Genomic DNA, 15,617 nt, shown 5'->3' on the forward strand with positions numbered 1-15,617 from the left:
GAAAATGCTCCAAATTTAAAAGGAAAAGTTGTAGCATATCCACGGTGTAAATGATTAAGAGTGGGGTGAAGCATTCGTTCGTTCATTCGTTCTTGCTTCCGTCCGTCCATGCGTCTGTCTGTCAGACCGTCCATGCGTCCACCCACCTTTCATGCGTGCGTCTGTTCGTGCGTCTGTCCCTACGTTCATCCATGCATCCGCCTCTGCGTCCGTTCATGCGTCCATCCATGCATCTCCCTGTGTGTCCGTTCGTCCATCGATTCAACGCTCCAAGTACCACCATCTCGCTTCATTTCTTCATATATTCCCCATATAGATACACCGTCATCCAGCGGACGTTTCAAGGACTAAACGAGAGATGGCACACGCACACTTTCTTACGGTTTGCGCTTTGGGTCTACTTCCCATCTCTAACCACCTCGAGTTCATGGTATTTACTAGTTCACTGTATTAATGGCACGGCAGCCCAACGCTCGCTAAACCTTTCTAAGACCGAGGAAGTTACGCCCAGCAAGTAAAGCGTAGCAACATTTTCCTGTAGGATAGTGCTCAATGTACATGCCAATGGCTGCTAATCGGAAATGAGAAAAGACAATATGTATTTTACTTTCTTAGGGCTGGCGCTTCATATCTACTTCCCATCTTTAACCACCTCGAGTTCATGGTATATACTAGTTCATTGTATTCATGGCACTGCGGCTCAACGCTCGCTTAACCTTTCTAAAGCTAAGGAGGTTACACCCAGCGAGTATAACGTAGCAAACCTTTCTTGTCAGATAGTGCTCAATGTACAGGCCAATGGCTGCTAATGGGGATTCCAGCGTGCGCGTTAACTAAATGCCGAATGCTCCTGTCTCTCATTCTGCCTTAGCAGCCATTGGCATGTACTTTGAGGACAATCTTTTATTTTTCAATAACGCACAGAAGAAATCTCTCGCCGGCACCACCTTGGAGGTCAAAATGTTATACTAGTTACACACTACAACGGCTACGAGAGACAAACGGGTGCCGCTATAAAGAGCTTGGCCCTTAAAAACAACATAGGAAGCCTGGCGGTCTGGCCACAGCATTGATCGTACCCTAAGTTCTATAGTAGGTCTCATTGAGAAATTAGTTGGAGACGTATACACCGTAATTCAGCGGATAACGACTGCCTTTCCAGATACCACTCGGCTTAAGACTTTATCAATGCATTCAATCGTAGAATCTTTGCCCGAGCGCAGCGTTCGAGTGTGCTGTGATTGAACAATGAGCGGTGTCTTAAGAAGGTATCCTTCTTGGCCGCGCGCCGAACACCGCATTTCTCGTCTAAAAGAGATCAGTGCATCAAAATAAGTGCAGGCTCTTCTTTCTCGGAAGCAATTTCGCCGCATTTGCATACCTTCTACTTTTATTTGTGCATTAACGTTAGAGATATTTCGTTTTTGTTTGAACAATCGAACACATAATGAATGAACCCCTGTCATCCAATAATTTATTTTTCTCAAAAAATTTTATTGGTTGTTGGAACTAAATCCAAATTAGCTCTGCCAAGCTATGGTCACTTCACTCACACATTTGCTTAGGTGGAGTGGAACAAAAAAATGCAGATTCTTTTAGAAACAAAAAAAAACATTCAAAAAGTTCAGCCCTGGGAAATGCATTGCTCAAAGTTCTCTGCACTCAGCGTACTAAAAGCAATGATTGAGTTAACTCAGAAATTGTTAGCCGCTGTGATCGTCGCGGTACCTGCGAAGCAGATCTCAGCTGCGCACTTTTTTCATTGTCGTTTGAGATCTCCTTCAGCCGTCCAACAAAACAAAATGTTAGCTGGACTAATTGACCTGGTCACGAGGACACCAAAACATGAGTACCATTACCGGGCACCCATTTCACTGATAAGGATCACCTTCATGTTTCATCGATCACTTCAATGTTTGTTTGATTCATCTCGCATGCATACCACATTTTGAAGGGCCCTTTCATTACCAACATACGTTCGCTTCCTCGTTTAAATACGTTGCCGTCATACGAAATGGCTGCCATGACGTCCCCTGTCTAAGTATATGACGTCACGCGCAAAAGGCGCCATGAGTGGATGAGCAAAACCTCGTTATTATGCAAAGCAGCTTATAATCGGGGCTTTTTTCTTGTCTGTTGTCCAAGCAATGCTAGTACTCGGAACGCCCGCTCAATAGATGGCTCTTCAGTAGAGGACTCGTTCCACTCCGGCATGTGCTCTGGTGTGCATGGAAGACTGCTTTTGACGCTTCACTGCTCTGCATATAGAAAGCGCTTATTCATTTCTCTCTCTCATATAGAGTAGTAGTATTGCAAGGGAGTTTAATAGCGACGCCAGGTAGTAGGCAGGCAGCCGGTACGGACAGAAATGCTCGAGCACTCCAGCGTCTACAGCTCGTGCACACACTCGCGCTTCGCACTACGAGAGAGATGGTCCCACTAGTCAGTGCCTTGCGAATTCCCCACTACAATACCCCGGCGACGAAGACGAGCCATCCTGGCGACTCAAGGTGACGAGAGAACAGGAGGGTCGTAGCAGGGCTTGAGGCGACTGACGTGGACCCTCTCATGACCAAGGCGGCGCTTGTCCGTGGATGGCTTGAGCGGTTCAATCAGATAGGTGACAGAAGAAGGGTGCTGTATGACGCGGTAAGGACCCGTATACTTCGGTGCAAACTTGGGAGCCAGTCCAGGAGAGTGGAAAGGCAGTCGGAGCCACACGAGAGAACCGACGGGTAAAGTGTCCTGAACAAGATCACGGTCGTGGCGATCTTTTTGGAGGGCTTGATTATCGGCTGTGAAGGATCGTGCAAGCTGACGACACTCTTCGGCATGTTCTGCCATTTCATAAACTGGGCTGAGCTTAGAGGCATAAGGATTGTATGACAGAATTGTATCGAGTGTGCTGCATGGGTCACGACCATATAAAAGAAAAAAATGGAGAAAAGCCTGTTGTTGATTCAGTCGCCATATTGTAGGCATACGTCACGAAAAGAAGGACAACGTCCCAATTGAAGTGGTCGGAATCAATATACATAGCGGGCATGTCTCCGAGGGTTCTATTGAAACGTTCCGTTAGGCCGTTCGTCTGAGGGTAGTAGGCTGTTGATGTGCGGTGTACCGTACGGCATGAATGTAAGAGCTGCTGCAGAACTTCGGACAAGAACACACGGCCCCTGTCACTCAGGAGCTCCCGTGGTGCACCATGATGAACAAACCGATGCAAGATGAAGGTTGCAACGTCACGTGCAGCAGCCGAAGGTAGCGCTGCCGCTTTGGCGTACCTTATTAGATGGCCGGCAGCCACAATAACCCATCAATTACCACCAACAGAGCACGGTAGCGGGCCGTATAGGTCAATCTCAACACGGTCAAATGGGCGTGCAGGACATGGTAAAGGCTGCAGTTGACCGGGTGAATGAGGGAATGTCTTGCGCTGCTGACACAGGGAACATGAGCGAATGTGTTTGCGTACAAACGTGTACATACCCCGCCAGTAGTAACGTTGGCGGATCCGTTCATTCGTCTTTAGCGTACCGGCGTGTGCGTGTTGCGGCTCTGCATGAAAATAATCGCAGATATCAGAGCGCATATGGCTGGGTATGACTACCAGCCATTTACGGCCCACCACTTGATAGTTGCGACGGTGTAACAAGTCATCTCGTGTGGCGAAATGCGTTGCTTGGCGGCGAAGAGCACGCGGGTTACCGGAAGTTGATGCGTCAGAAAGCATATTCAAGAGCGAGACAATCCAAGGGTCTTTCCGCTGTTCGGATGACATGTCTGTGACGCCGACGGCAGAGAGGGGAAGGTCAAGGGCCGATATTTCCGTATCATCAGTGAAACGAACACGCCAGGGCAATGGCTGGGCCAAGACAAAAGCTTTATTGCGATAGCGCGGGTTAATGTAGCGTTGTGCGAGAGGGGTTAAGGGGAAGGGAAGGAGAAGAAGCAGTGGTGATAACGGCGGCTTCGGCTGGCGTGACGTCACGGATACATCATTCCGCTCCCCCTACGGTGAGTAACGGTCTGGGGGTTTGCGTTGCCGGCCCGAGCGACGCAACACCGGAGTTGAGGGGCTCCCGGCGATCTCGCTCCTTGTTGGCGCTCGCCTCGGTGTTCCTCCTGCTAGGGCCCCGCCGGCAGTTTCGAGGCACCGAGAGTCACCGACTTCTCCCTGGTCATGCTCCAACTCCCGTGGCTTCACCTGGTCACTGTGGCGCCTAATGGTTTCCCCCTCCGGACCATCGGCATTCACCAGGCGGGCTCCGTCTGTCGATGTAATGCTGGCTGGAGTCCACGGCTCGCCTCGCCCGAAGTTCCTCACCCAGACTGGCTCCCCGGGCTGCCACCCATCGAGGGGGGGACGGTCAACTGGTGAGGGCGGAATGGACACTGCGTTGTCCAGCCTGGAGCGAAGATCGTAGCCCATTAGGAGTTGCGCTGGTGTCCGGCCCCCGGCCTGCGGCGTCCTGCGGTACCTGTGCAAAATCCTAGCCAGGCGGGTTTTCAGTGACCCTTGTACATTCTTCTTCAATGAATACTTCACCGTACGAACCGCCCGCTCCGCGAGCCCATTGGACTGGGGGTGATACGGTGCTGTTCGGAGGTGTACTATGTTATTCAGCTTCGTGAAGGTGTTAAATTCCCAACTCGTAAACTGTGGGCCATTATCGGATACCAGCGTCCGGGGCAACCCGAATGTACTGAACAAGGTGCGCAGAGCCTCTATGGTGGCGTGTGTGGTGGAACTCTTCATGGGTATCGCTTCTATCCACTTACTATGTGAATCCACCACAATCAGTAGCATGTGACCATCGATCGGCCCCGCAAAATCGATATGCAGCCTCGACCAACGCTCATCCGTTTCTGGCCACGCAACAGGGGGTTTCTTTGGGGGCATAGGGGCAGCTTGGATGCAACTGGTGCAGGACTTAACCATGTGCTCAATGTCATTATCGATCCGGGGGTACCACATCAAGGAGCGCCCTAGCCGCTTCATTGAGCAAATCCCTTGATGAGTATCATGCAGCAGACGTAACATCACTGCTCGGGCACTCTTAGGGACGATCACTCGATGACCCCAGTATAGAAGCCCATAACTCCCCGTTATCTCAGCTTTCCGGTTGAAGTATGGCATCAAGTGCTGGTCCTTAGGCCCCAAATTTCTTGGCCATCCCTCCTGCACCCATTTTTGCACCTTTGCTAAATCGTCATCAAGCTCCGTGAGAGTGCCCAGTTGCTTCGCAGACATGACACCATCATTGAGGGTCTCCGTGAGCAGGACATACTCACCGTCCACAGTTTCTTCCTGCGTCTCTGGCTGGGAAGTTGCTGACGTGGGGAGTCGGCTGAGGGCATCGGCTGGAATGTTGTCTTTCCCGGGCTGGTGTTTGATGACGTAATCGTAGGCGCTCAGCAGCAGGGCCCACCGCTGGATTCGCGCAGCGGCCATCACGGGCACTGGCCTGTCTGGGTGAAAAAGTGCAACAAGCGGCTTATGGTCCGTCATCAATGTGAAAGTATTGCCGAGCAAGTATTGTCGGAATTTCGACGCACCAAACACAAGTGCCAAGGCTTCACGCTCCAGCTGCGAGTAATTTTTCTCAGCTCCAGTCAATAACCGAGAGCGGAACCCTATGGGCCGAAGTACTCCGCCCCCGACATCGTGTGAAAGCACTGCGCCTATTCCGTCCGGGGAGGCATCGCATTCCAGGACTAGCGGCTTGTGTGGGTCAAAATGTGCCAGAAAGTCTGCGGATTTCAGAAGGTCTTTCACACTGCTGAATGACTGCTGTTGAGCGGTATCCCACTTCCACTTAGCTTCCTTCCGGAGTAGTTGATATAGGGGTGCCATGGCGGTCGATGCATTGGGAAGAAACTTGTGGTAGTACGTTACCATGCCGAGGTAGGACCTTAATTCTGCGGAATTCCGTGGTGCCTGAACCTTAAGGATGGCGTCTATGTTTTCCGTCTTTGGTTGAAGACCTCGAGCGCTGATTCGATGCCCCAAAAAATCCACCTCTGGTTGGCGGAACTTGCACTTGTCTGCGTTCAGGCGCACGCCGTATTCCCGGAAACGCTTGAATACTTCGTGCAGGGTGGTGCAGTCATTGCGTTTCTCGGCCACAATGACGTCGTCTAGGTAGACCTGAACACCCGGAAGTCCCTGCAAAATGGTCTCCATACGCCGTTGGAACACGGCCGGCGCGGACGCCACTCCAAAAGGCCGGCGAGTAAAGCTGAACAGTCCCTTATGCGTGTTTATGGTCGTGAGTTGCATGGCTTCCTCATCCAACGGAAGCTGGTTGTATGCCTCCCGCAAGTCTATCGTGGTAAAAACTTCACCGCCATTTAATGTAGCCAGGATATCCTCCACCCGTGGCAACGGATATTGCTCAGTGCGACAGGCTTTGTTGACCGTTAGCTTAAAATCGCCGCAAAGGCGGATGCAGCCATTCCGTTTCACTACCGGTACCACTGGCGCCGCCCACTCCGCATGAGGCACCGGTACAATAATACCCGCGCCCGAAAGGCGGTCCAGTTCCGCGTCGACCTTTGGCCGAAAAGCATACGGAACTTCGCGTGCTTTCCAAAACTTCGGCACCACGTTTTATCGCGTCTCGAAGTGTACCGGTGGCCCTTTTATGAGCCCTAAACCTGGCGCGAACACATCAGCGAATTCTGCTAGCAACCGGTCCACGTTAACGTCGTCAGCACCGAGTAACGGCAGTTGCTCACCTGACGTGTTCACGTTCATTACCGGTGCCTCGAGCATGTGGAACGCTTGAATCAGGTCGCGTCCGCAGAGGTTTGGGCCGGAGCAACCAAGGACTTGCAAAGATCCAGCCGTCGACTTGTTTCCGCACGAAACCTTGAGCTGAAGTTGTCCCCGCACTGGAAGCCGTCCCAGGAAGCAGGTGAGTTTCAATGGCGAACCACGCAGCTTCGGCCACACTGTTTTGTTCCGCTCATATGTGGGCCACGTGATGACCGAAACCGGCGAGCCTGTGTCGACCTGCATGTTCACTGGAACCCCACCACAATCCAAGGTGCGCACGATGGGTTGCGTAATGCCGACGTGGCCGATGTGACTGTCCGCTGCCTCCAGCGCGAACATACCGTCCGTGCCAGTGTCTTCCTCCCGCGACAAGGCGTGTACTTGGCGTTCTGGTGGTACCACCCCGAACCCACTCTCACGGCGGCAACAGGCGAGCGCCCGAGGCGAGCGCCAACAGGCTCGAGCGATATGACCTCGTTGTTTACACTTGAAGCATGACGCCGAGCGGAAGCGGCAATCCTCGGGTCCGTGCCCTTTTGCTCCGCAGCGGTAGCACCCAACAATCTGTGGCCGGCTTCGTGGGCGATAGGACTGGCCTCCCAGCGCATGCACACTTGCCTCAGTGGTGGGGCTTACTATCTCTTGCGCGTTGGCCTCGGCCATTTTGGTAGATATCGCAATTTCTTCCGCTTCGCTCCTCGTCAGCTGTGGTTTCGCGAGTAGCTGCCGACGCACTCCGACGTTGTGCACACCACACACGATGCGATCTCGTAGCATTCTGTCCAACGAAGCACCAAAATTGCAGGTGTCCGCTATCTGTCGAATCGCCACGACAAAATCCTTGACCGGTTCGCCGGGCAGCTGATTGCGGGTGAAGAACTTATAAGACTGTGCTATCTCGTTCGGTTGCGGCGAAAAGTGCTGCTTAAGCAAGGCTATCACTTGTGGGTACGAAAGTTCATTCACCTTATCCGGAGCACAACGTCCGCTCAGTACGTCGACGGTGTGGGTGGACAGTGCAGTCACCAGCAGGGCCCGCTTCTTGTTGTCTTCCGTGATGCCATTTCCCTCAAAGAAGGCTTCCAGCCGAACCTGGTACGCGGGCCACTTGTCGCTCGCCTCGTCGAACTGCGGCGGGCTGGCGTATCCTCCCGTGGGTGCGGCGGTCATGACGGACGGAGTTGCCGCACCGCTTTTATCCCATCCTCGTCGCCACTGAAACGAACACGCCAGGGCAATGGCTGGGCCAAGACAAAAGCTTTATTGCGATAGCGCGGGTTAATGTAGCGTTGTGCGAGAGGGGTTAAGGGGAAGGGAAGGAGAAGAAGCAGTGGTGATAACGGCGGCTTCGGCTGGCGTGACGTCACGGATACATCAATCAGATTTGACGGGTGATCGTGAAAGCGCATCTGCGTCAGAGTGCTTTCGCCCCGATCGGTAGACGACGCGTATGTCGAATTCCTGGAGGCGTAGTGCCCAACGTCCGAGGTGACCAGAACGATCTTTCAGTGAAGCCAACCAACAGAGTGCGTGATGGTCTGTTACCACCTCAAAAGTTTGACCGTACAAATAGGGGCGAAACTTCTTTAACGCCCACACAATCGCCAGACACTCTTTTTCAGTAACAGAATAGTTGGCTTCTGCCTTAGTGAGGGCGCGGTTGGCATAGGCGACCACATACTCCGTAAAATTTGGTTTGCGTTGCGCGAGTACTGCACCAAGGCCGACGCCACTTGCATCCGTGTGTACTTCGGTCGGCGCAGTAGGGTCGTAATGACGCAGTACGGGTGGTGAGGTAAGGAGTTGGTGCAGTGTTGTGAAGGATTCGTCACAGGCTTCTGTCCAACTCGAAAGATCTGCAGGGCCAGCAAGGAGTTTGGTGAGCGGAGCGATGATGGAAGCAAAGTTCCGGACAAACCCAAGAAAATAGCAGCACAGGCCCACAAAGCTCCGTAGTTTTTTAACTGTAGTAGGCTTAGGAAATTCGGCGAGAGCACGAAGCTTGTCAGGGTCGGAAAGGATGCCGGGTTTTGAGACGACATGACCAAGTATGGTGAGTTGTTTAGCCCCGAAGTGGCATTTCTTCAGGTTGAGCTGAAGCCTGGCGTTTGTAAGGCACCGTAGAATTCTACGCAGACGAGTGAGATGAGAAGTGAAATCGGGTGAAAAGACCACAACGTCATCAAGATAGCACAAGCAGATGTTCCATTTGAGACCGCGTAAAATGCTGTCCATCATTCACTCGAATGTGGCCGGCGCATTGCAGAGTCCGAATGGCACTACGGTAAATGCATAGAGACCATCTGGTATGACGAACGCAGTTTTTGGACGATCAGACTCAGCCATTGGGACCTGTCAATAACCTGAGCGAAGGTCAAGCGAGGAAAAGAATTCTGCACCTTAAAGACAATCGAGAGCGTCGTCTATGCGGGGAAGAGGTAAACATCTTTCCTCGTAATGTTGTTTAGGCGCCTGTAGTCTATGCAGAACCGGATCGAACCATCCTTTTTTTTGACGAGTACAACTGGTGAAGACCAAGGACTACAAGAAGGCTTGATGACTCCACGCTGTAGCATGTCGTCTACTTGTTCTGCAATTACGCGACGCTCCGCCGGAGACACACGATAGGGGCGCTGGCGCAAAGGAGTACTCTTTCCTGTGTCAATTGCGTGTACAACGGCGTTCGTTCTTCCTAGTACCGCTTGGGGAAAGTCGAACGAGCGCCTGAATTCGTGCAACAGGGTAACAAGCGGCTCTCGTTGAGCCTGGCCTAGATGGCAGTCAATAGAACGATGAAAAGCATCGGACGACGCACTGTTCGAGGCAAAGTGAGGAACCAACGCGTTCAGCTCCATATTCGGCTTGGTGTCAAAGAAATCGGCAGGCACGATAGTACCTTCATCGATAAGCTGAATGTGGCCGAGCGTTTCGTTGCGGCGCAAACTGATGGGGCACGAGTTCGGATTGGAAATAAATATTCCGCTTGCGTCTTAACCAAAGCGCAAGAACGGCGAATGGCAGCGGTGTGTAATTGCGGCTACTAAAGATGCGAGATGGCGTGAATAGGACGGTAGCGTCAGAAAGTGAAGTGCAGCAGGCAGGGACAAACTGGGCGCTGAAAGGAGGAAGGTCTATGTCCGTCGCGACGACAAGGTTAGCCACACTAGATACGGCCGCATCAACAGAAGGCGCATCACGAAACGGTAACAGCTCCACTTCGGCCCGAGCGCAGTCCACGACGGCCTGATGACGTGATAGGAAATCCCATCCTAGGATGACATCGTGGGAACATGAAGCTAACACGTGAAATTCAATGATGTACAACACGCCTCGAATAACCAATTTTGCCGTACATGCCGCGATGGTCTCAATTTGTGGGGCGCTCGCAGTGCTAAGAGAAACTACGGGAGAAAGCATCGTCATTTTACAAAGAGAGCGGCAGAGTCTTTGACTAATCACAGATATCACGACACCGGTATCGATGAGTGCAAGTGTTCGTACACCTTCGACGATTACGTCGATAAGACTGGCGGGAGACAGGCGAGGACTTAAATGATTAGACGATGACGCAGCTCGTGTCTCCGGAGCTGCGGCCGTTAGTTTTCCGTCTCAATGAAGGTAGGTCGTCAACGCATAGGCGACACGGAACGACGACTTGGTGAAGGGGAAGGCGAGCGGGAAGTAGAACGTCGAAAAGCGGAGATTCGGGTGCCGGAGCAGCTTGCGCATCGCGTTCGTGAACTTCAGGTGGCACGTGAGGCGCCTGGCATAGAGGCCGAAACGAGTAGTCAGGGTATCTTGGTGTATTAGCTGCGAAGCGCTGACGACATAGACGCGCAACGTGACCTGGAATCCTGCAAAAGTAACATATCGGCCGATTGTCAGCAGTGCGCCAAGGATTTCCAGCGTGCTGCAGTGTAGCTGGAAACGGCGCGGTGGAAGGTCGCACAGGTTGTGGCGTATGCAATGGCAGACGAAGCGGAGGCATTGCCGCGACGGCTGCATAAGTCAGTGGCGCGGCAACAGGTGTTGATGGAGAGGCAGGCGTAGGTAATTGCAACGCCTCGGAGACCTGCTCCTGAATAGCCTGCCTGATTGTCGGCGTTAGACGGTTCGTTGGTGCTTCGGTGGTCGGCAGATACGAGAGACACGAAAGCTGTCGTGCTACCTCTTCACGAACATATACTTTTATCTGCTCCAGCAGGCTGCTGTCACCACCGACGGCCAGGGAAGCGAGAGAGTCGTCTGCTGTCGTTGACCTCCAAACTAATGCACGTTGCTTGCGAATCTCTTCCAAGTTCTGGCACAAGGTCACAAGTTCGTATACGGTACTTGGGCCCTTTGCCAGCAACATTTGAAAGGCATCATCGTCTATTCCTTTTAAAATATGCCTGATCTTGTCTTGTTCGGTTATCTCAGGGTTGAAGCGCCGGCATAAATCGATAATATCTTCAATGCAGCTAGTGAAGTTTTCGCCCTGCCTTTGCGCTCGTCCGCGTAGGCGCTATTCAGCATGCAGCTTGCGCACTGCGGGGCGATCGAACACAGCTGCAAGGCTGGTCTTGAAAGCGGCCCAAGTGGTAAATTCAGTACGGTGGTTTGTGAACCACAGGCTGGCGACGTCTTTGAGATAAAATGGGACGTACTCCAATTTCGAGGGGTCGTCTCACTTGTTGGCGGCGCTCACCTTTTCAAACAGCTGTAATCAGTCTTCCACTTCTTAGTCCTCGGTGCCGCCGAAGAAGGAGGGATCCCGTTGGCGCAGGGTGGTAGGTACGATGACCAGTTGAGATTGGGCCGTTGTCTGCAGGGCGGTGCTTTGCTCGGTCATCTGATCAAGCATTGCTGATGCAGTGGGCAGCTTCCGGCTTCGATGTTCCAGGTTTGCGTGCCCAGCACACTTCAACCACTTTGCAAGGGAGTTTAATAGCGACGCCAGGTAGTAGGCAGGCAGCCGGTATAGACAAAAATGCTCGAGCAGTCCAGCGTCTGCAGCTCGTGCACACACTCGCGCTTCGCACTACGAAAGAGATGGTCCCACTAGTCAGTGCCTTGCGAATTCCCCATTACAGTATGAATGAACGCTTGGGCATGAGCGTGGCGGAGGCGATGGCTCGTAAAGCGGCTGTGTGCGCAATCATCAACGTCTATACTGTGATGATTAAAAAGTACCTCTTTAGACAACTTCAAGCTCGGACTCTGAGGAAGTGCACTCGGAGAGGTAGACAAACGAGCGGACAAATGCAGCTCAGTGAAGGAAAGAGTGACACGAGCAAAGACGTGTAACTCCGCGGGTGTTTGCTGTTGACTCGTGCACAACTGCAACGCCCCGAATGCATTTCGACCTCAGAGTTGTTTAGGGGACCTTCAAGTGTAAACTACACATACCGCCTTGTATGAAACTAACTCAAGTGTCTTAGCACGCCTCCTTGTACGGCCGCATCGCAATGTATTCTCTAGAGACACTTGTTTTCGAATGGTCATAGTGCAAATGCGTGAAATAAAAGCAACTCTTTTTTGTAAGTTTTCTCTAATTTAGTCTCTGTAGACACAAAGGTTTACACATCGTTTGTGTGCCACCAAAGTCTGTTAGAAGAAATTATGCCACAGACAGTTGAACTATATTGCACAACGGTATAGGTATTATGAAGCAATCAAATATGGTTACTGAGGGTACACCGTGCCGAGGTGAAAGCTAGAAAAGATCACTTCCTTTTACCCTCAGGGCAGCTTGCTGTAGTGCTTATCTACCATTGACACAGGAATACCTAAAGGCCACAGGCTATACGCAGGAAAGCCGGAGCAGTTATCAGCTCATCTTGGAAAAAACACTCCTAGCTTTTCACTTCATATCTCTGTCAGTTCGCATCGTACGAAAAAGAAAAAGGGTGGTAGCACAAGTAAGCTACCCGGTGATGATGGCAACGATGGAACATTCTTCTCCTGACATGGATGAAATCGAACGTAAGGCGCGAGAAGTTGCGGCTCAACGACAACGCCGACTGGCTTGTGCAGTATAAGACATCTCCATACGCTCTAGGAAGCATTTTGCATGACTCGAAAAACCAGCAACCATCAGGAAACGTGCATTGATGTCGTCTTTGCCAACTTCAGGCAATAGATAAGATATACGAACGATTGATATGCTTAAGTGTATTTTTTGTAGTACGTATAATATTGGTAAATTCATGGATGTCTTTGATCCCCATCAAGATGACAATAAATTTTGTTTAAATAAAATAGCGAATATAAATAAGAAGATTAACATACGCCAAGAAAGTTCCTCTGTTTAGATACATTATTGCTACGATGCCAGATAACTTTTGTGCAACGTAAATAACATGGTCGTCCCAAGACATTGTTTTCGAAAATATTACACCGATTATTTTAAATATTTCAACTCTAGCTATATGTACATTATTATACACTAGAACAGCATTCATGACGACACTGCTGTGTTTTGGCCGGAAAACTACAGATTTTGTTTTGGTACCATTCTTCTATAATGCATTGTAATAAATTCACTTACCTATAGCTACGTTAATGTATTGTTTGCTCTATTCATTATGTCCGATGGTACGAGATTTATCACATAACCACGGGATCAGGGTTTTCCCCTGGGGATCAAGTTGAGCGCGTCCAAGTTATTAGCTCCCAGGACAATTGGATTCCAGAACGTGACACGCTTTGAGGTATAGTGTAGTCTCAAGTGTCACTTCCTTTATTACTGCACTATATCACAGTTATATTTTCCAACCTTCGTGCATTTCGTTGAAACAAGCACAACGCAAAAAGAAGCGATCATCGGGCTGGCGTTCTATTGGTTTGAAAATTGTCGAATTTTCGTATCGCCATGCTAAAGACATGTATCGTCTTTCCCTCTAAGGCTACTTTGATGTTGGAGGAAATAAATATTCGCTTGCAAATGTTGACGAGGTGAAAGTTTTCATGCCTATCGGGGCCTCTCAATAACGCAGAAATCAAAAAAAAAGCGGGGTCACTTACTCGAAGTTCTCAACCGGTTGCGAAACTCGTGATTGATGCGTTATGAATCAAAATATTCACCATATGATAAAGTAGGTCATTAATTTTGAGCGCATAATTGCTGCGGCCATTTTCGTTTACTGTCTTTAGCCAAAAACGTGCGCGAGAAAGAAATTCACTAGAAGCTGGCAAGGTCAACTTTAGAGATTGTAATTTACTTTAGAGTAACCCCATGGAAAAAACGACCACCATAAGAGTAGTGAATTCAAACATTCACCATTTTGGTGAATTATGGTGCTGGAAATTTTGGTGGCACATGGTGGAGCGGACGGTGGTTGGCGCGCTCCAGCCAGCAATGCTGGAGCGCGAAGTAGCGTCAGAACCACCGCGACAAGCTGTCACTAAAGAAATAATAAAAATAACTGTACAAAAACGATGTGGAAAGCACACGTAGAAAAAAGTTCGATTGCACGGATTGAAACCTGCCACCTTCGGATTCAAAACTGAGCACACAAACCACTGCGCCATGCCGACATATAGCAACTTTGGTGTTAGAGAAATAGTCAGCTCACAAACTCACAGTCAACTTCAGTTTTGTTTGTCGCTTTCTGGAGATGGACGGGATCTGCATCTGCTACTAACATCTGCAAATTTTATAAACACGAACAACTGCTGCCTGTAATGATTGTCACTGCGATAATGATAACAGCGCAAAGTTTTTGGTACAGTTCACAACCACAAGAAAAAAAAACAACTCAGGCGATTGAGGAGCAGGTAGAGTTTATCGGCAGTTACTGCCAAGTTAATTTTACGCTTCTCGCTCCTTCAAAAGGGCGATATCTGTTCAGGCTTTATGACGCTTCTATGCTCATCCGGTAGCTAAGCTCACAAAATTGATTGTGATTTTTTTCGCGCAACGCATAGCGCAGCCGTGCCAGCGCACCACTGTTGCTCGGTCGTTTGGAACAACTACATAACGGCTTGGCCAAAACGAACGCAGTGCGCCAGAAACATTATGCTATCATATTGGTTCAGTAAGCATACGAATTGAAGTGTCTATGTTCTCGCATAAGAGCCAGTGAAGAGCCGGCGAGTGCGATCGGCGGCTTTCAGTGAGGGGAGGCCTACATTTGGTGGAAGTGCTGCAAGTGCGTGGCATCCATGTTTGTCATTCTTGCGCGGACACCGTACACAATAAAAAAAGCTTCATCTAGGTTAAATGGTACCACATCTGTGCTGTATTGTCATTTTTACTCGTCAAAATTGTGCATTCTGAAACCCAGAAGCGTCGATAACACTTGTACGGGCTTGGTCGGTAGGATGAACCTTAGGTCGAAATTATGGTGGTAGAACAGAGGGGTGAAATTCAAATTCGCTAGGACTCGTCACGACGCATGACAAAAGTGAAAGTTTATGCATATTCGCACGCACTTTGTTAACTTAAATGTACAGCTTAATCAATAGAGTGTGCAAGAATTGCCAGAGTTGCGTTTCCAGCGTGGGGACATCAAGTGACCACTGTAATCTGCTCTAACGTTGAAAAGGGCAATTGCGAACTGGAGCTCATTTATTTCCCGACAACTGCGCGCCGACTTCAAACATTTATTATCACTGTTTACAGTGGCATCTCTACTCTTCTAAACATCACAACGAAGAAACACATTGCGGATGTCAAACTGATGTATATACGTGCGCGAAACGTAAACATATTCACGGCCGCATATTCTACGCTCGACAAAAATGAAGCGTTGTTAACACTGCAGAAATAAGAAAATGAACGTGCTAGAAAGCGTAATGAGCAGTGTTGGTTTCTTTCGACTGTGAACATATATCTCTGTGCATACAAGAATGA

The 15,617-nt window shown here is 50.1% G+C and overlaps 1 protein-coding gene across 1 annotated transcript; it reads right to left on the reverse strand.

The window, feature by feature from the left end:
• Window positions 1-6,608: 6,608 nt before the first annotated feature.
• Window positions 6,609-8,155, reverse strand: LOC119168635 (uncharacterized). Its single transcript, XM_037420029.2, has one exon. It carries the CDS (start codon window positions 7,949-7,951, stop codon window positions 6,614-6,616), a length of 1,338 nt encoding a protein of 445 aa, XP_037275926.2. The 5' UTR covers window positions 7,952-8,155; the 3' UTR covers window positions 6,609-6,613.
• Window positions 8,156-15,617: the final 7,462 nt, after the last annotated feature.

This window comes from Rhipicephalus microplus, unplaced genomic scaffold (assembly GCF_043290135.1).
Source record: "Rhipicephalus microplus isolate Deutch F79 unplaced genomic scaffold, USDA_Rmic scaffold_17, whole genome shotgun sequence".
Taxonomy (NCBI): Eukaryota; Metazoa; Arthropoda; class Arachnida; order Ixodida; family Ixodidae; genus Rhipicephalus; species Rhipicephalus microplus.

Excerpts from the sequence above, each read along its gene's own strand:
- LOC119168635 (XM_037420029.2), bottom strand. The coding sequence starts at position 7,951 with ATGACCGCCGCACCCACGGGAGGATACGCCAGCCCGCCGCAGTTCGAC.